This window comes from Tiliqua scincoides, chromosome 1, assembly GCF_035046505.1.
Source record: "Tiliqua scincoides isolate rTilSci1 chromosome 1, rTilSci1.hap2, whole genome shotgun sequence".
In the NCBI taxonomy this organism is placed as follows: Eukaryota; Metazoa; Chordata; class Lepidosauria; order Squamata; family Scincidae; genus Tiliqua; species Tiliqua scincoides.
The window spans coordinates 233,412,358-233,433,185 of NC_089821.1; the positions used below are offsets into that span (position 1 = coordinate 233,412,358).

General features: G+C 45.0%; 1 protein-coding gene across 5 annotated transcripts in view; it reads right to left on the reverse strand.

Annotated features, from left to right (window-relative positions):
• The window catches only part of ADSS2 (adenylosuccinate synthase 2), a 63,897-nt gene that overhangs the window by 31,514 nt on the left and 11,555 nt on the right, over positions 1-20,828 (reverse strand). Inside the window, exons 1-4 of one of the 5 annotated variants that reach the window (XM_066617603.1) lie at positions 15,957-16,048; positions 15,662-15,856; positions 12,570-12,746; positions 898-1,000 (exon numbers count right to left, since the gene is read on the reverse strand). In XM_066617603.1, coding sequence (XP_066473700.1) covers positions 898-1,000; positions 12,570-12,623 — 157 coding nt within the window. In that variant the 5' untranslated portion in view covers positions 12,624-12,746; positions 15,662-15,856; positions 15,957-16,048. Of the gene's footprint in view, positions 1-897; positions 1,001-11,763; positions 12,534-12,569; positions 12,747-15,661; positions 15,857-15,956; positions 16,049-20,828 lie in introns of those variants that run through there. The other 4 variants (XM_066617595.1, XM_066617611.1, XM_066617620.1 and 1 more) reach the window with 4 other exon arrangements.

A 20,828-nucleotide genomic window follows, 5' to 3' on the forward strand; every position in this document is an offset into this window, starting at 1 on the left:
ATGCTGTATGGAAAAAAGAAATAATTTCATTTGCCTTCAGACTACTGATAAATCAGTTTCTTTGAAAACAGATTGCATTTCAAGACAATCATTTTAATTCATATTCTCCAGTTGTCATTTCCATGTTCAAAGAGAATTCTTAAGAAAAATCAACATGCACCTCAGAAACATGAACCAGACGAAACTTTTAGGCAAGCACATTTTAGGCAAGCAAATAGACTTGTGGGGGATGGGGGAAGCAAAGAGAAAGAAAGAAAAGAAATGAACCTAAACGTCATTCCACACATTTCATTTTTAGATGTCCATTTAAGATTTCTAAGTTCATACCTAGTAAGTGTAAATACAAATAAACATGTTTGCAAGTACACACATTATACTGGTAAATTCACCAGGAACAGAGACTGACTGTGGGCCCAATCCTATCCAACTTTCCAGCACACAATGCAACCCTGAGGTAAGGGAACAAATGTTCCCCTTACCCTGAGGAGGTCTCTGTGTGTGGCTGCCCACCACAGGATGCAGCATACTCCCCACTGGCATGGATGCACTGGCACTGGGAAATTGGATAGGATTGGGCCCTATGTCTCCTATCTGAGTATCTATAGAGAGAGCACATTACTTTATTTCAAAGTAGGTCCAGAGCAGTGCTATTAATTGATTGGAGAGATAGTGCTGCAGGGGAGAGGTGTATATTAATCCATTTCTCTTGCACTTTTCTTCCTATGACATTAGAATCTACAACCAACCTGATACTAGCTCTGCTAAGGAATAGGGCAGCTATATGCTCTGCTCTCAACACTAGTGAAAAAATCTACTAATGCTCATTTTTCACTCATACCCAAGAAGTTCTAGACTTTGGATGTACAGTGAATTTTGAAAAATACTGTTATCACTTACCAATGAATGCAGTGACCTTTGGATTGATGATACCACTGGGCAGAAGATGAAAGTCATATTCCACCGAATCCACAACAACTGTATGTCCAGCATTGTTGCCTCCCTGCAAACGAGATTGAATTTATTGCTTTGTACTGTCACCAGGGCCGGCTTTAGGCAAATTTGACCAATTTCGCCAAATTGCACCCTGCTCCTAAGGAAGCCTCTTGTTAGGCCAGTGGATTGTGGCACTTGTCTAACAGATCACTTTCAGGCAACACCGCACCAAGCTAACGGAAAAGACACTGCCTGGACCAAGCGAGTGCTTACTAAGCATAGGTGTCCTGCACAGTACCAGAGCCAGGGGCAGCCTTAGGGCAATTGGACCAATTTAGCCAAACTGGACCCCATGCTTGGTGGGGCCCTACAATGGGGCAGCAAACGGAAAGTCCACAACCAGCACCTTGCTCAGTAGCTTACGCTTTGGCATGCAATCATCCATGCTGAGGCATCACAAGGAGAGCACAGCAAGCAAAGTGCTGCTGCTGGACAGCCCTCCCACTCACCCCTGGATCCAATTGTCTTGAAATCAGGGGAGGAGGGGCAGGGAAACTGAAGCAGTTGGAAGTGATGTCATCACATCACTGCCACCTTCTTCCATGTGTTGTACTTTGTGCAGGGCACCCTCAACCCTACGCTTGCCACTGCCACTTGTTCTGGCGAATAAGGGGGACCTGCCAGAGGGGTGGGTCCCCCATAAAAAAGTCTTGAATTGGGTCCCCCAGATTCTAAGGCAATCCCTGTCAGCAATAATTATAGATATGTAAAAAACACTCAATGTACAGACGTTGACACTTTAAGCTACATAGTTCCCTCACATTTCTTTATGACGAAAGAAGCAAAATTAACATTTCAGAGAACAAACAACAAATATATTGATAATATCACTGAATCTACTAGACTTGTTCTATTTGCTTCTAGTTTATCATTTCAGTGACTCCAAGTTTGTTCAATCAAATTCACAAGGCAAAAACCTATTTCTTGCATGGAAACAACTAGCTCCAACATGCATAGCTGCATTCAGTTATTTTGAACACCCAAAACACTTACAGTCCAGCCCTGAGGCTTACCTAAAGGATGCAGCATTGGTTTCTTGGTTAGTGAAAAAGTGCAAATCCTCAAACATACCTATTTGCTGACTACTGGAATCTTAGAGAAGCTCACTTTTTAAAAACACACTCCATATGTTGAGTATTGGCAAACTGGCTAACGGTAAAACATACATTTTATGATTTTAAAAACTGCTGGATCAAACAGCAGAAAAATGACAGCAGAAAGAATGAAAAGCAACTGTTTAGAAATGCTCAGGAAAAAATATACAGTATATAGTACTTTTTTTTTACTTCTGATTCTTATTTCCACAATAGTTATACTCTTACAACATTTTCACCTGGTGTACCCAACTTTTCTGGCATTCATGTAGGAAAGCCAAATATTCTTTATTTCCCATGGCCTAAAGCAATATTTCATTTGCGGATACTGAGCAAGTAAGTATTTTTCTGCCGTCTAGAAACCTGGTAAGAATCTATGCAGTTATCAAGATAATAAGGTGCATGAAACTCTATTCAGCCATTAGTATTAAAGAATATTTAAGAGTCACCTTCAACAAAAACAGTTCTCAAGACAGTATGCACAACAAAAAGTGGTGGTTCCCTATCCCAAAGGCCCTTCTATTAAAAAATTAAAAAGGCAGGAGACACCAGCAAACAGCCACTGGAAAAGTTATTACGCTGGGATGAATAAGGACATTACATCAACTGTGAAACTCACAGGATAGTTGACATGGAGTAGTAAATGAGCAACACCAGAACAATCACCAGGTTGCTTGGTAGGTTAAAATGGGATAATTATAACTCCACATACATAATGCTAAGTTATAAATATAAAAACTACATAGCTTTTAAGTAGGCAGTGAATGAACTTAACACAATTCTGGGTTTGAGTCTGCTTAGCCATCTTCCAAATTTATGGGGGGGGTATGAATTGTTTCCTCAGTTTGACTGCCCTTCTCTGAGTACATTCTATTCAGAGAAACAATGAAATATTTTATAAGCTATTTTAATGACCAGGAAGAGTGAGAAAAAGACTTATTCTAAGATACTGAAAGGAAAAAAAGACAATTTGTAAAGAATAAATGTAATTAACAATACAGACTTACTGCTTTGCTTTTAATGACGTCAATTTAATTGTTCTGGGCAACAAGCAAACAAAATTTTCAGTGATTAGGGTTAGTTCAACAGCAAGTAAAATACACAAACCCAGACTGTTCCAGTTACATGAGCATACTTGGAATATTTTGTCTGACAGGATTTACCCTGCACTAGTCCTTGGTGCCAATATTTATAGAAATATAGCACACCATCTCTGGCATGCCTTAAAACGACAAGAGATTCAGAAAGCTTCCTATGTATTTGGGAGCAGTTTATCCAACTATCTCACAAATTCATTTGTCTTCCACATGTAGTACAGCAGATCTGATTTATGTAACATACAGGTGTCCGCCGCTTAACAACCTTCCACTTAACAACGAACCGCATATATGACCATGCTCAAAGCACAACAAAGAGTCTCTTAATGAGGCAGTCAGGACTCCCATAGCCTGCAGCAGAGAGTCCATTTACACAACAAAGAGGCCCTTAATGCAAAGAAGAGGCAATCTATCTCCAGTAGCCTATACAGTTAGCTAGTTTCTGGCAGGGAGTGCCTGTTTACACAACAAAGACACCAGATTGGGCCAAATATTCACTTAACAACCTAATCGCACAACAACAGGGATTGGAGAATGTATCCCCGTCGTTACAACTGGAATTAGTATATTATTTTTGTATATTAGTGATTTTGTAATTAGTATATTATTTTTGAATTACAGGTCCAGCCTATTTATACACTGATTTTTTATACACAGATTTGACTCAACACGAATGGCCACTGCAAGTGAGAAGGAATGTGCTGATCCCTGGAGAAGGGGAAAAATGCACCCCTTTAAAATCAGTTTAAAAAACTGAACAGTCCTTTAACAATAGCCTCCTTAATATGAGGGGGGGGGCAGCTGGCTGACAATCCATCAATCCTTCTCTCTCCAGAGGCCCCTCCCTTCCCCATGAGCATGTTTGCATTGGTGAAGGGAGGGACTGAGTGAAGCACTTGGAAGAGGACTGATTGATGGATTGTCTTCTTAATGACTCTAAGGTAAGAGTCAAAAGGTCAGTAAGGCTGTTTTCCAATCACCAGAGCAAAGAAACTTTGTTTTTTTAAATTGATTTGCTAGGAAATAACAAGGTTTGGCCACATGAAGATAGGAAAACTTGTTTTGGCACACTTTTTTTTAAAAGCCCTTAAAACTGGCCCCCAGTATCTGCAGATTTCAGTATCTGTGGGGGGTTTCTGAATGGAACCCCGTGGATACAGAGTTCCCACCTGTATTTCAATGGATTATATACAAGGATTTCACCAACGAGAGGCATATAAAATAATTACAGATATAAAATAAGCCAGTATTTCTCAAACTGTGGGTCACGAGCCAATTTCAGGTGGGTCCCCATTCATTTAAATATTTTATTTTTAATATATGACTTGATGCTACCATGGGATGTGACTACATCTGGGGAAATGTTACAGACCTATACTTTTAATAAGCTACTATGTATATTCTTTTAACAAATGGGACTTACTCCTGGGTAAGTGTGGGCAGGATTGTAGCCTAGAATTTTTTAAAATTTTCCTGCTTGATGATGTCACTTCTGGTCATGATATCACTTCTGGTGGGTCTTGACAAATTCTCATTCTAAAAAGTGGGTCCCAGTGCTAAATGTCTGAAAACCACTGAAGTAAGCCACTCTGGTCTAATGGACAAAATAGGCCAGAAGAATGTTTTTCTAACGCTTCAGAGAGCGATACCATAGTCTTTCGAGACTGAAGGTTGCCAATACAAATAGTTTTGTTTCAATAGATTTCACTATTTCACTGGAGACCTGTAAGGGATTTTTGACAGGAGGGAAGTATCTAGCAGTATCCATGGGGGAGAGGTTCCTGCTCTTACTGCGGACATCTGAAATTGCGGATAACAGCAAACCCTACTCAAATTCCCCCATCATACTCATGACTCACCTCTCTTTGCTACAGGAAGGTGTGTTTTTTTTCTTTTACTCTGGAACAGGAAGCAAGACAACAAGAACTAGACTTGTAGCTGCTAGAGAAATGATGCAAGAGGCAACAGTGAGAACACTAACAGGAAGTGGACTGCAGAGGAAGCTGGGATGCTTTCATAAGAACACCATATATAGGTGTTCCCCACTTATCTGATAGGTTAAAACTAGAACACTGTCAAAAACAGGAAAACGTTGAAAAGTGGAACCCCTCCCCCTTTTTTTAAAACAAGTGTTCTGCTATCTTTTCACTGATAGGCGAGTGCTGGTCACTCTTCTCTTAGGCCAATAACCCTGCCAGTCCTTTCCTGGTTCCACCCATATCATTACCGCTAAATAGGACATCTCCACTGCACCTTACTAGGTGCTCCTTTACTCCTCACGCTGCCCCCACCAGAGGTTCATCAAAGGGGGTCTCTGGCTCTCACATATGCTCAGGATCCAGCTTTTCCTCTGCAAGCCAATATTTCCTCAAGCAATGCATCAGGCGGCACGTTCCCATAGTGAACACAAAGAGTAGTGCTAGTCTGAGACACCTCCAAGGCAAAGAGCACCATGGCCCCATTTGACGAGATGTTCCCAGCCCACGACATAGACCAAAAGAAAAAGCAAGTTCTGGCATGCGACTTCTGTTACTCTACATTTCCTCCACGAAAACACTGGCAGGAGGGAGAGCTCCTTCCGTCTCCCCAAAGCCCGTTCATTCCTCATACACACTACACACAAGGGTCAAAAGAGCAGATTATTGAAAACTGGGGGGTGGGGAGACATGACACACATGTCTGTACAAGGAAAGAGTGAACCTTCCCCTCCCTGTGCATTCCAGACCAGATAGGAGAGTCAGTCATACTGTCTCTCTCACAAACAGGACAGCAATTTTGATAAAAAAGAAGAGGTGCTTCCAGTCTGAAGCACACTTCTCTTGCAAGCACTTGTGTGCACATCTAGTTTAGGCCTTAGCAAGAAGTACTTTAAGTAAAATCCTATTTCTGTTTACTTGGAAGTCTGTTTCACTTGGAAGTCGGTTTCACTATGTTCAACAGGGTTTACTCACAAATAAGCATATGTTAAAACTACATACTAAGAGTGGAGACCCCCAGCAAACTATGGTGAAAAAACAGAGAAAGAAAAGCATACTTGTCTCACCAGTAGAGGTTCTCTTGATAGGGTGCCACTATCAAGAGAGTGACGGGCCAGGGGAGATATGGCGGTAGGAGTCGGACAGGCCGTTACAGGAGAAGGAGAGTTTATCACAGGCAGATCATCTCCCCTTCTGGTCCTTCCCCCAATTCTCGGATGCCTGGTGGTCTTGGCGGTGAGTCCCTGGATCTGAAGCTGCTGCTTTTGAATGCCAGGTCAGTGAAGAACAAGACCTGTATCATCCGGGATTTAATCCTGGATGAGAAAGCCAACCTGGTATGCATTACAGAGACCTGGTTGGACATGGAGGGAGGCGTTAGTCTCTCTGAACTTTGTCCACTAGGCTTCCAGGTGTTGCAGCAGCCAAGATTGCAGGGACGGGGAGGGGGAGTTGCAATGGTCTATCGTGAGTCCCTTACTAGGTGCCCTGTCCAGCCGTCTGCTGGGTTCGAGTGCCTGCATGTTGTGTTGAGAGGACCCGACAGGATTGGGATTCTGTTGGTGTACCACCCGCCCTGCTGCCCAACAGTCTCCCTGCCTGAGCTGACTGGGGTGATCTCGGGGGTGGCATTGAAGGCCCCCCGCCTGTTAATGCTGGGGGACTTCAATATTCATGCCGAGGCCCCTGCAGCAGGTGCAGCTCAGGATTTCATGGCCGCCATGACAACCATGGGCCTGTCCCAGAAGATCTGGGGCCCCGACACATACTGCAGGACACGTGTTGGACCTGGTGTTCACAGCTGGACACGGAGGCAGTGATCTGGATGTGGAGGAGATTAAGATCACTCCGTTGTCATGGACAGATCACTTCCTGGTAAGGTTTAGGTTTGTTGCGACTTCCTACCTCCGCAGAGGCGGGGGACCATTTTCTATGGTCCGCCCCCGGAGGCTAATGAATCCTGTAGGTTTCCTGAGGGCTCTGGGGGATTTTCCCACTGCCAAGACTGGCACCTCATCTGAGGCCCTGGTTGACATCTGGAATGGGGAAATGACCAGGGCAGTGGATGAGATTGCTCTGGAGCGACCTCTGCCACGTCGCAGACTCGGAGCGGGTCCTTGGTTTACTGAGGAGCTGCGAACGATGAAGCGGCAGGACAGACGTCTAGAGCGACGGTGGCAGAAAACTCGCAATGAATCCAATCAGACACGGAGTAGAGCTCATTATAGAGCCTACACCGTGGCTGTGGTAGCAGCGAAGAGATCGTTCTTCTCTGCTACCATTGCGTCTGCTGACAACCGTCCGGCAGAGCTGTTCCGTGTGGTGCGGGGCCTCCTTCATCAGGCCCCTCTAGTGGACCAGGAGGAATACATGGTCAGCCGCTGTGACATGTTTGCACAACACTTAGCAGATAAAATCGATCGTATTCGTCGCGACTTGGATGCCACATTGACAATGTCTGACAATGTCCCCTTGGCAACTGCTTGTCCTGTGTTGTGGGATTCTTTTCAGCTTGTACAGCCTGAGGATGTGGACAGACTCCTTTGGAGTGTGAGGCCATCTGCCTGCCTGTTTGACCCTTGCCCAGCTTGGCTGATAAGAGCTGCCCGGGGTGGGCTGGCTGAGCGGACGGGGACGGTGGTTAACTCTTCCTTGATGGAGGGGACGTTGCCACTCGCTTTGAAACGGGTGGTGGTTCGTCCCCTCCTGAAGAAGCCCTCCCTGGATTACATTGTGTTGGATAACTACCGGCCAGTCTCCAACATCCCATTTCTGGGCAAGGTAATTGAGCGGGTGGTGGCGGCCCAACTCCAGAGGGTCTTGGATGAAGCGGATTATCTGGATCCTTTTCAATCTAGTTTCAGGCCGGGCTTTGGGATGGAAACTGCCTTGGTCGCCTTGGTGGATGACCTACGCCGGGGACTGGACAGGGGGAGTGTGTCCCTGTTGGTCCTGCTGGACCTCTCAGCAGCTTTCGATACCATCAACCATGGTATCCTTCTGGGCCAATTGGCCGAGTTGGGAGTTGGAGGCACTGTTTTGCGGTGGTTCCGCTCCTACTTGGAGGGTCAGTCCCAGATGGTGGTGCTGGGGGATGCCTGTTCGACACCCTGGCCCTTGAGATGCGGGGTGCCACAGGGTTCAATTCTGTCCCCCATGCTATTTAATATTTACATGAAACCGCTGGGAGAGGTCATCCGGGGGTTTGGAGTGGGGTGTCATCAATATGCTGATGACACCCAGCTCTCTTTCTCCTTTCCTCCAGACTCCAGGGTGGCAGCTGAGGGCCTGGAGCGCTGTTTGGAAGCAGTGAGGATCTGGATGGGGGCTAATAAGCTGAAATTAAATCCGGATAAGACAGAGGCTCTCCTGGTTCGGAAATCCTCGATGCAGGTACTGGACTATCGGCTTGCTCTGAATGGGGTTGCACTCCCTCTGAAGGAGCAGGTCCACAGCTTGGGGGTGCACCTGGATTCGCAGCAACTCCTGGATTCCCAGGTGGCGGTTGTGGCTAGGGGGCCTTCGCTCAGCTTCGGCTGGTGCGCCAGCTGCGGCCATACTTGGATCGTGCAGACCTGGCCACGGTGATCTATGCTACAGTGACACTGAGGTTAGATTATTGTAACGCGCTTTATGTGAAGCTGCCCCTGAAGACGGTTCGGAAACTGCAATTAGTGCAGAATGCCGCGGCCCATGTGGTCACTGGAGCTAGGCGGTTGGACTCTGTCAGCCCACTTCTCCGGGGGCTGCATTTGTTTCCGGGCCCAATTCAAGGTGCTGGTTTTGACCTTTAAAGCCCTATACTGCTCTGGGCCAGGGTATCTTAGAGATCGCCTACTTCCATACAATCCAGCTTGTCCTCTTAGGTCATCAGAGAAGGCCTTTTTACAAGTGCTGCCGCCTAAGGAGGTACGTGGGGCGGTGGCAAGAAATAGGGCCTTCTCAGTAGTGGCACCAACGTTATGGAACTCCCTTCCCCTTGATTTGAGAATGGCTCCCTCTCTTGAGACTTTTCGGCGAGGCCTGAAGACCTTTTTGTTTAAACAAGCCTTCTGAGTTCATGACCTTTTTAAACATCTTTTCTATATCTTTTAGTATTTTTTACAGGCCTATGATTTGCTGCATTTTGCTCTTTTTATCTGACTACTGTTTTTACGCGTATCTGTTAATGTGTTTTAATATGTTTTTATTTGAGGTTAAATTATGTTTTTAATCTGTTTTTAATATGTTGTAAGCCGCCCTGGGTCCCTTCGGGGAGAAGGGCAGGATATAAATAAAGTTTATTATTATTATTATTTATTATTATTATTATTCTACAATGACACATATTCTGCACAGCCAAGGTGGTAAAGATCCTTGTGAAGCTCCAGCAAGCATTCAGCTCCTTTTCCACATGTAGGGAAACCAGCCTTATTTTAAATACTGTGACCTTTTATAAAAATTAGGTTTTATTTCATCTGGAAGAATGTTTTAAGCTCAAGGGTGAATAGAAAATGTTTACAAACGAGAACCTTCTTCTGCAAAACCTAAGCCAGGGGTGTCAAAAATAAGGCCCGGGGGCTAGATGCGGCCTGCAGAAGCTTTTTACCTGACCCTCAGGCTCTCATTTTCTGAGCAGTGCTGTGGTGTTACTGCTAAAAGGGCAGCCCACATGAAAATTGGGCTGTCCTATACCTTGAAATATAATTAAGATTTGCATATTTTCTTTTCTGTCATTTGTAGCTAATGAGTTCCTAAGTGAGAAAAAGTGCTTATTTTTTGTTATGACCTGTTTAATGACATCACTTCTGGCCCTCAGCAGGCATCATGAATGCTATTTGGCCCTCAGTAATAAACAAGTTTGACACCCCTGACCTAAGCTTTTAAATGATAAAGAAGCTTGTTGGCCTATGTGTTTTGGTATGTTATCTCTGCAACCAGAAGGACTAAGCGATAAGAAAGTATTCAGAATTTATCATGCAGCTCTACTACCAGTGCTGTTCCAACTTCTAATAGACATCATAAAACAACTTTTTAAAAAAGCCTTATGATCGTCAAGTGCCATTTGTGTACTGACAAGCAAGGATTGTAACTGATCATGTAATTCCAGGATATGAAACAAAAATAAAAGTATCTTCACACTCTCTCTTTACACTCTCTTTACACTCTCACATAATACCAGAACCAGGGGACATCCACTCAAATTGAGTGTTGGGCGGGTTAGGACAGACAAAAGAAAATATTTCTTTACTCAGCGTGTGGTCGGTCTGTGGAACTCCTTGCCACAGGATGTGGTGCTGGCGTCTAGCCTAGACGCCTTTAAAAGGGGACTGGACAAGTTTCTGGAGGAAAAATCCATTATGGGGTACAAGCCATGATGTGTATGCGCAACCTCCTGATTTTAGAAATGGGTTATGTCAGAATGCCAGATGCAAGGGAGGGCACCAGAATGAGGTCTCTTGTTATCTGGTGTGCTCCCTGGGGCATTTGGTGGGCCGCTGTGAGATACAGGAAGCTAGACTAGATGGGCCTATGGCCTGATCCAGTGGGGCTGTTCTTATGTTCACATGGCTCATTTGTATACTTTCCCTGGCTCCCAAGCTAGATTAACACTTTTAGTTATCTCATGATTCATGAGATAGTCCATGAGCAATTTGACACACAAAAATCAACTTGGAGTAAAAAAAGAAAGTGGGTGGGAAAGGTTGCAAGAATATACCAGCCTTTCATTAGATATTAACTTCTGTTAGCATAGTAGTACACATTGTCAAATAATTTCTCAAGTACAACAAAAATATGCAATAATTAAGTTCTAAGCTTCTTTGGAAGTCATTTGGCCAATGCAAATATTTATGCATATACATCACTATTTAGACACTGCCTTTCCATTACAGAAATATTCAAGGTTGCCCTCAAGGTAGCTTTGAAGGAAAATACAACAAAACAAATAAAATAAAAACAGTGGTTAACAACTATCAGCAAGACTCCAGAATTTTGTGTTGGCTTCGCTATTCAAGCCAAAAAGGATAGTTAAATACCTAACAAGCCTCTACCAAGTAAATATTCCCATTCCTGTGCAGGACTAGGAAGGGATGATGCGCCAATATATATTTTAATACAAGGCTTGAAAGATGAAAAACAGCACTTTGAGGGCTTACAAAGAGGTGATCAACTAACATTGTTAGGGCAACAGGGTCACACCCACTAATCAAAAACACATGCTGGATGAGCATCCAGTAGTTTCCAAAGACTTTTCAAGGGCAGATCCATGTAGAATACACTACAATATTAACATTTTAGTCACTCTCTTTTGCACCATTTCCACTATGTCCTTTTTGAGATGTGGCGACTAGAACTGGATGCAATACTCCAGGTGTGACCTTACCATCGATTGGTATAACAGCATTGTAATATTAGCCGTTTTATTCTCAATACCTTTTCTAATGACCCCAAGCATAGAATTGGTCTTCTTCACTGCTACTGCACATTGGGTCAACACTTTCATCGAGCTGTCCACCACCAACCCAAGATCTCTCTCCTGATCTGTCACAGACAGATCAGAACCCATTATATGCAAATTTTTGATATTTTTGCCCCAATGTGCATTACTTTACGCTTACTTACATTGAAACGCATCTGCCATTTTGCTGCCCATTCCAGTTTGGAGAGATCCTTCTGGAGCTCCTCACAATGACTTCAGGTCTTCACCACTCAGAAAAGTTTGGTGTCGTCTGCAAACTTGGCCACCTCGCTGCTCAACCCTGTCTCCAGGTCATTTATGAACAGGTTGAAAAGCACTGGTCCGAGGACTGATCCTTGGGGCACACCACTCTTCACCTCTCTCCATTGTGAAAATTGCCCATTGACACCCACTCTCTGTTTACTGGTCTTCAACCAGTTCCCAATCCATGAGAGGACCTGTCCTCTAATTCCCTGACTGTGGAGTTCTCAGTAGCCTTTGGTGAGGTACTGTGTCAAACGCCTTCTGAAAGTCCAGATATATAATATCCAATCCTCTGGTACCATGGCCATTTTAATGGACAAGTTGCATATTTTAGTCATAGAAACAAGGACTTGCTCATTAGCCATGTTGGCACCCTCCTGGACTTCCTCCTGGAAGTCAAGTACTTCTTCCTTTGCAGTATACTCTTCTACTGGGTATTCCTGTTGTTTTAAGCAGCCTCCTTGCACTTGGGAGAGATAGGACTCTTTTTGCCTTCCCCTTTCAACCTTCTTCTAATTAGCCTCCTCACTTAAGGGAAGTCCACCCATCGGAAGTCAAGAGTTTTTGTGACAGATTTGCCTGGTACTCTTCCCGCGACATATATGTCGAAACAGATCGCACTATAGTCACTGTTCCCCAATGGCTCAGTAACATTGACATCTCTAACCAGGTTCAGAGTACCACACAATATTAAATCCAGAGTCACCTGTTCTCTGGTGGGCTCCATGACTAGCTGCTCTAAAGCACAGCCATTTAGCATGTCAAGAAATCCGGTCTCTCTTTCGTGACCAGAACACGAATTGACCCAGTCGATATAAGGATAATTGAAGAACTCCTGTCAAGCCTCAAGGCCCTCTGACTGTGCTGTTCCTTCCAGTCACACCTTGAAAGAAAGAAGATAATTCAATTTTATGACCTCCTCTCTGTATTGTTCACACTTGAATGTATCTTCTTTTGTAACCTTTGTTTCCCTGAATCACCTCCAGCTTGTATTTGAGTCTTGTATTGTATCTCTTTAAATGTTACAATGTGACCTCCCGCATGCACCTGCTTTTGCTACGATTAGAAGTGTCTGAAATTTTTTCCCATATTTTGTAATTTGAAAAAAATAAGAAGGCAGGATCGTATTTTTACTTGAAGTTATCATTTTTATTAATTTTAAACACTTTAAAAGAGTACTAGATAGTGAAAGCAGATGCAGCCACAGTATTCTTTCTAACTGGAAAAGGAATGTTTTAATTTCTGAAAAATATCTTCAACACCAAAATGCAGTGTTTTGTGTTTCTATGTCATTATCAACAAAAACAAGCACCTCTAGCTATGATGAGACCCTAATCCCATACATCTCCCTTGTATGTGAACATTTTAGTTGTTCCCAGTATCCAGTCTTGGGAAATATCCCCTGTCCTTCCACATTCTGATTAAAAGGATTTCCCATAATTGTGGGCTAGAAACAGGTACATCAGCCGTCCTCCCAAACCTATTTAGTCATCAAGTCACACATCTGCACACTAAAACAGGGTACTTCAGATCCATTCTTCTTTCCTGATAGCATCACAGACATTAGTAACTCTAAAATTCCTTACATATAGAAAGATTTTGAAGTCCTCCTACCTGCAAGCACCCCATGTGCAAGATTCATTTGGGCAGAATCTGAGCAGAATCTCCACACTGCTCAGAACCTCTGAATCCTTACAAGGCAACTCTATTTTCCCCTTCATAAAAGCAGGCAGCTCTACTGTATTTGGAATCCTTTCACTTGCCCTTTGTGCCACCCTCATTTTTCACCTTCTCTCTTTGTCTCTAGTGGCTAGCAGCTGGGGTAGAAGAGCAGGATCTCCTGAAAACCCTTTCCCTTAAAGTGACCTCAGAAGCACTATATACACTCTGCATTACAAACAACAACCATAACTTTATAAGGCAATATTTCTATTCTTTTATAATAAAACTGATTTCTGAACAAAGTCATCTTTCAGTCTCTTTCCTAAGGATGGGGGATTTCCTGCACTATGCTAGTTGTTATCTAGTCTTAGATCCCTGCACCAATGGAGTTGTGTAATTCACTAATTTCCCTAAAATCAGTTCCATTGGCAACAATCAAAGTTTCAAACAGGAATCCCCCACAGCACCACCTCTTAGAAATAGTCCTCAAGGTAGGCCAGAACCATCACAACACAGTGCCCCAGACTAGGAGCACTCATGTCAGGGGTTGAGCACAGACTCCCAAGTCCCTCATTCACTTCTCTTGCAAGACCAGTGATGGGTTAGAATCCCAATCTACAAGTTCTAAAAAGCATGTGATAATCTTCACCTGTTTATGAAAAAAGGGCAGCCACACTTTAGAGCAGTGCTTCCCAAACTTTTTAAAATGATAATCTAACATGACCCATTAGACAAGAAAAAGAGATTGATTATACAAGAAATATTTTATTTATTAATTACTAATTAATAATAATAATCTGGGTTCTGTGCTCCCGAGGCTGCTAGAGACCTTACATATAGTATGTGTACACTGACTTTTGCTAGACTCTCCCTAGAAACTGAGTTCAAGGACTGTTTCCCTCAAACCTTTACAGTCATTTCAGGGTACCCAGAATGCTGAACTGGAGAACAAGATGTGCACTTAGGGACTTCCAGACAAAAGGCTGAAACTGGGTTCAAATGTGATCTACGGCATGCCAATTACTAGAAAAAATCAGAAAATGGGACATTTTAGTTTGAGGGTATGAAGATTACCTCCTATCACAGGTTAGCATTCCAGTTAACAATTTTCTTCTGCAAACCGGGCAAGGGTGCTTGCAAAGTTTCTTTTTAAATGTTTCAAAAACTTCTCATAACCCAGTGGTGGGTCCCAGCCCAGTTTGCTGAACACTGCTTTGGAATATGTTTACATTTATCCTTTGCTCACAGAGATTGCCAAAAGCAATATGCCCTCTGCTCTCAAGCCAGCAGACACTCCTCTATTCGGGCAACTAGAAGTCATCCATTCACTCTAGAGACTTCTGCACTAACATGTCTAAATCAAATGCCAACATTATTGTGAAGAGCCTCGAAAGTGTCAGCTTTGGATTCTAAAATAAGTATCATATTGATTTGAAGGTAGTATTCTTATCTGTGATTAAAAATAGAAAAATACTTTATTTTAAACATAAGACCAGTAAATGAAACATTTCTTGTAAATTAGAAAAAATATTTGTGAAGTCTCTAAAGAGAGATGAAAGACTCATGTCCTTGCTTGAACTGCTTCAGCAGCAGAAACCTAATACTGTAATCTGCTAAAGACTTGTCTACACAGCTTTCACTAGCTCACATTTCATATTTTCTACTTCTAAGAGTTTTCACTTTTTCCTACCACTCTCCCTAATAACAGAAAAGGCGCCCAGCATGTGGATACACTAGGCACTCAAATGGTAAGTGAAGGAGCACCAGTGTTTGCATATAAGCAGTAGAATCTTTAGTGCCATACAGGAAAACCCTACATGAGAGAAGGAATGCACTTCCCCCCATTCCAAAACCCAGCTCCAGCAGGAGGTGGCAAATGGACAGCTGCCTTTGCCAAGTAGAATACCTTTGCCTGTCCATTTGCAATGCAAGGCAGCCCCCCCCCCCAGCCTCATTCCACACTCAACCCAAACATTTACATTTAAAGGAGAGAGGTTGTGTTTCTGTGGAGCTCCTGGGGTGAGGCAGGAAAGAACACCTTTCTACCCCCAAAAACGGAGGGTACCTTGGATCAAGGAGCAGTACCATGTAGGGGAGTCTCTGGGGCTCTGGAGGACATGGAAACCACACCTGTACCTCTTTGGATGGAGTCAAAAAACTTTCAGGAAGATATGGATTCCTTCTTCTCTGCTGAGGAAGATGACATCTTAGGTGAGCTGCAAGCAAGCCCTGTGCTGGGGGGACCCTGAAATCCAACAGCAACCAGATTCTGGGAGGGAGGGAGATCCCCCAGCGGTTACCTGCAGATGCCCAACAGTCTGGGGAACGACCCTATGAAGAAATGGACTCATCAAACTCTTCCAAGGTGTTTTGAGACACTGGGAGGACAGACAAAAGGCACAAGCCTCATTGGGGTATGCTGCTAACTTACCAGCACCGCCCTTCTGAAAGGACACCACAGATGAGAGCTCTCTCATGCCGATCCATGACTTCGTGGACTGGCTGGCTAAGCTCATCATGTACCTGAAACAGAGGAGGAAACCGAGACAAGAGGAGGAACGACAGGAGCAGGAGACCAGGTCCAGATCGACAGGCAGTAAGAGGAGACCTCGAGGCGCGACCAGATGCAAGGCCGGCAACAAGAACGCGGGCGACGGCGATGGAGATGAGGGCAACGGAGATGAGCGGAGGAGCCCTTTGGCATCCAGGGGACAGCCTCCGCAGAGGTGTCCCTGCAAATGGGCGAGGAAGGTCGTAAGGGAAAGCAATTCACCCTGGCAAAGGGAAAGGGGGGCAAAAGTGGCACTCACACGACATTGCAGTGGAAGAAGGGAGGAGCGGACAGAGAACCTAGAATGAGTAGTGTCAGCGCAACTTCAGATCCAGAGTCCCTGCCCCCTCTGTCCCTCAACTGGGCGTCAGAGGCTGAGATGAGGGAAGGAGACGAGATGGAACTGGGAAAGGAATTGGAATTGGGAAAGGAGAAAGGAGGAGAAGGGGAAGAGATGGAACTGGAAAGGGTGGAGGAAGGAAAGAAGGTGGTGGAAAGGGTGGAGGAAGGGAAGAAGATAGTGGAAAGGGTGGAGGAGAGAGAGAGGGTGGAGGAGGTGAAAAAGCGGCTGAACCAAGCATCCAAAGGGCAGCATACTTTGGTCATCTCTGTTTTACCTTTAACATCCGAGGAAGCAAGACGCAAACCTGAAGAATTTAGTCACATTCCAGAGACACAGAAAGATGTTTCAGAGACACTGAAGGACAGAGATCCGTTGGTGAGACCAACACGTGTCTGAGAGCGGACAAACTGCTATGGACAAGCACAATGTCGGAGCTGAGACCGCAGAGAAGTCAGCTCGGACTACAGACCCAGGAGCCAGGAGAAAGTAACCTTGCCCTGAAGGCTCTGCTAACAGACTGAGAGATGCTGTGAGTTAACTCTGACACACCACACATCGGGAATCATTCTCTTCCCGGCTTCAGTGATGGGGAGGGAAGAGAACCTCTCGAAAAGAAAAACAGACCAGCACAAGATACTCGAAGGCTCGGGAGGTACCTCCTATGTGAAGGCCACATCCGGAGGGGCGGGCATGGGTACTGGATGTGGGTACACCTCAAACAGAGGGGCCCACTGGGTCCCTGAGATGGAATTGTTTGAGGATGATACTTTTTTGGAAATTTTTTACGAATCCATGCCCAAGGAAAAAGACCCATGGCAGCGTTTTGTAGTCCGAATGCAATATAAAGGGCAGGAGGTGGAGCAGAAACTGTCTAGGGATTATGTAGAAATAGATTTCTTGGAAAGATATATGAATTTCCCAAAAGAAGAAATCCTGGCAATTGTTATCCCACCAGGAATGAAGGAGATAGACCTTCATCCGAAAGGGCCTATCAGCACTTCTGGGAGCACTGTAGAGCCGCTTCGAAGTGTGATGTGAGCTTTCTGCAAGAGTACAACGTCATCCCACTCTTCAGAGGAGAAACAAAGGTCTTAATGGTGTTCTTTAGAACCACTGTTATCCCGGTGGAGGATCTCAACTGCTGGCTGGAACAGAGGTGCAGAGTGTTAATGTCACCAGAAAAGGAGACAACCGAGGGTATTGGACGGGGGAGTTTAGGGCGATTATTTCGCTGGAGAGGGATCCGTATACGGGCCAAATCAGGCACCTCCCAAAATATTTCTTCATGGGAGCAGTCAGAGGCACCACCAGGTATAGCGGCCAGCCCCTGGCATGCTTTCAATGCGGGCCCTTTGACCACATTAGGAAAAATTAAGCAATTTCGCAGCAGTGCTCTAAATGTGGGGTCAGGGGACATAGGACCAGCATGTGTTGTAAAGAGGTGACCTGCAGTCTATGTCTCGAGTCTGGACACGCTTACAGATGCTGCCCAGAATAAGAGTTCAACAAAAGATACCCGGAGGTTTTCCGAAGGGACATGGAGAGAGTGGTGGTGGTGAGGATCAAGGATGACCTGATGCGACAGTGACGGGAGGAAAAGGAGGAAGACAGAGAGCCCTCGGGAAGGGAGGAAAGGAGGGATTCGGTGGCCGAGGGCTTGGGAGGAGCGGGCGAAAGAGTCGGATGCCCAGAGACGAGAATGGTGGGAACCGCAAGTAGGAAGAAGAGAGGCGGTATGAGATCTAGAACGCAGCGGCAAGAAACCCCGTCCTAGGCTCCCGTGGGGATCAACAGGTTCCAGGTACTCCAGACGCAAGAGGAGGAAAAGACAGAGGCGATGGAGGGAGAAGAGGGTGGACACGAAGGATCCGAGGAACGGAGGAAAGAACGCGCAGGTGAACAAAAGAAGACCAGGAAAAGGCAAAATGAGAAAGACTATTGCCAATCCCCCAGGGAGACGGGGACCCGGGAGGAAGACCCTAAGCGTCAAAGACCAAGAAATCAGGAAAGAAAGAAGGTGAGAAGGGGCTCCCCGCCTCCGGAGGACACGAAACAGAAGATTCTCGTGGACCTGTGGAAGGAGCAGGAAAGTAAATATAAGCATCTGGTTGAAACCAATAAATTCCTAAAAGTGTGGCAGGAGGAACTGAGAAAGAAACACTCCACCAAAAATATATTTGAGATCAAGAGGCTGGAAGTGGATAACGATCACCAGCGCGCAGCTGGCACGGCTGGAAGAGGAGACCACAAGGCTGGAGGAGGAGACAGAGAGGAGAATGGCGTCCAAAAGACAGGTAGCCCGGAGGAAATCGCAGGGAGGAGAAGCGGCACCAGGAAAGGAAACCAATTTGACGGTGCAGAAGGAGAAGAGCTCCCCGCTCCGTCCTCCTGATCCACAGACAAAGGAGGCGGACCGAATTGACTTTCCAGATCAGGAAGCAGAAGGCCCTGCTTCAGCTGAATGTAGGGCTACGCCACAGGACCTGAACCCTGAGGAGGTAAAATTAATGGAGGTTCAAAGATCCGACCCATCTGACGCACACCACACGGTGCGACAGATGGAAACGGCACAGAAATAAGCAAACTGGACACATCAGACGTCGCCAAAGCCATAACAGTCAAGTATTTGATTTGAGTAGGATTTTTAGTAGTAATTTTTCATTGGAATTGTTATTTTATTATATTTTATATCAATGGCTCAGTTAAAATTAAAAATATTAACATGGAACATGAAGGGTCTGAGACAATAGAGGAGGAGAGAGGAAATTCTTGATGCCGTGAATCGTCTGAACCACAACCTCGTGATCCTGCAGGAACTAAATTTTAAGGGTGAAGAGGGCAGGAGCAATGCTCAGACATTTCTCTGAGCAATTCTCATTTCTTTCTCAAATGTTCTGGATGTGGGGTCCATCCATTTGGTCCTATAAGACCAAGGGGATAGGAGGAGTGGCTATTCTAGCGCAAAAACGAAATGACCTGTAAATTCAGAGGTCGGTGGAAGTGGTCCCAGGCCACCTGGTCGTCCTCAATTTTGACATCATCAGGATACAGAGGGATGGGAAGGAATATCAGAAGTGCTATAGACTTGGTGTGATCTATGCCCCAATCCAGGCCGGACCTAGGAAAGACCTATGTGTCAAACTCAAAGATTATGCCATCACCAACAGGTCCCTCATAGTCGCCGGAGACTTCAATAACAGGTCGAGAACAGAAGACAGGCGTAATCTGAGAGATAGGCAGCAACTGTTACCCTGCACATCCCTGATCTTGTCTGATTTTGGAAGCTAAGCAGGGTCAGGCCTGGTTAGTACTTGGATGGGAGACCGCCTGGGAATACCGGGTGCTGTAGGCTTATACCATAGTCTTTCGAGACTGAAGGTTGCCAACCATGACGACGGGATGCCCAGCTAAAGACTGTCCTCTGACCCCAGAAGAAAGGAACCTAGACACCTTTTTGCTTAATTTAGATTTAGAAGATAAAGCACTTTTAATTGATAACGGGTTAGATTTTTTCCTTTAAGTTGCAGTTTTCCACAGATGGCAGGCCAGCATTTTACTTACTACCACCCAATGGTGGGCAGCAGAATATACAGGGTGTGGGCAGAAAAGGACTGGATCGTGCAATCTTGCAAGATAGGACTGACCCCTTGGTCAGATCACGGGTACCTTTCCACAGAGTTGTACGGCAATCTCCTGACCCTTCGTGGCAAACCAAAGTGGAGACTGCACCCCTCTATGCTGCGTGAGCAGGAATATAAAGAATTAATAGAGAAGTGTATTATCACTTGGAGAGAATTAACTGAGGTCAGAAAGAACGACCTGATCAGATGGTGGGAGGAGCTAAAGAGGGAAATTAAGCAGACGTGCATTGCGATGTCATCGCACGCGTACAGGAAAGAACTGGCCCAATACCATAGAGGCCTTTTTGGCTTTCTGAAGGCCCATCAGAGGATCAACAAAGGACTGGCATGGAATAAGAAGAAATTAGAGAAGGATGGGAAGATTATCCAAGAATATCACCGGAGGAGGAGACAGGCCAGAATACAAAAGCAGAAATACTGGTGAAAGGGGTCAATTGTGGAGCAGGAAGACTGGGAGAAGAAACAAAGGGGGGGGAAGGACGATCAGGAACTTTGAAGGGCTTCGAAAGTCGGGAGGAGAGAAGATAAAATACTCAACTGATGAGGTGTTGAGCATCATGAATAATCACTACCAGGAAATGTACGCTGAGAAAAAGATAGAAGAGCAAACCATGACTGACTTTTTGATGAAAATGCCTAGGGATGCCTGTGACTCACCCAGTAAGGAAGAAGCCGAGGCGATGACTAAACCCGTAACAGAAGATGAAGTGCTGGAGGTGATAAGAAAGGGAAGAGACGGTGCCGCTCTGGGTCCGGATGGACTAAATT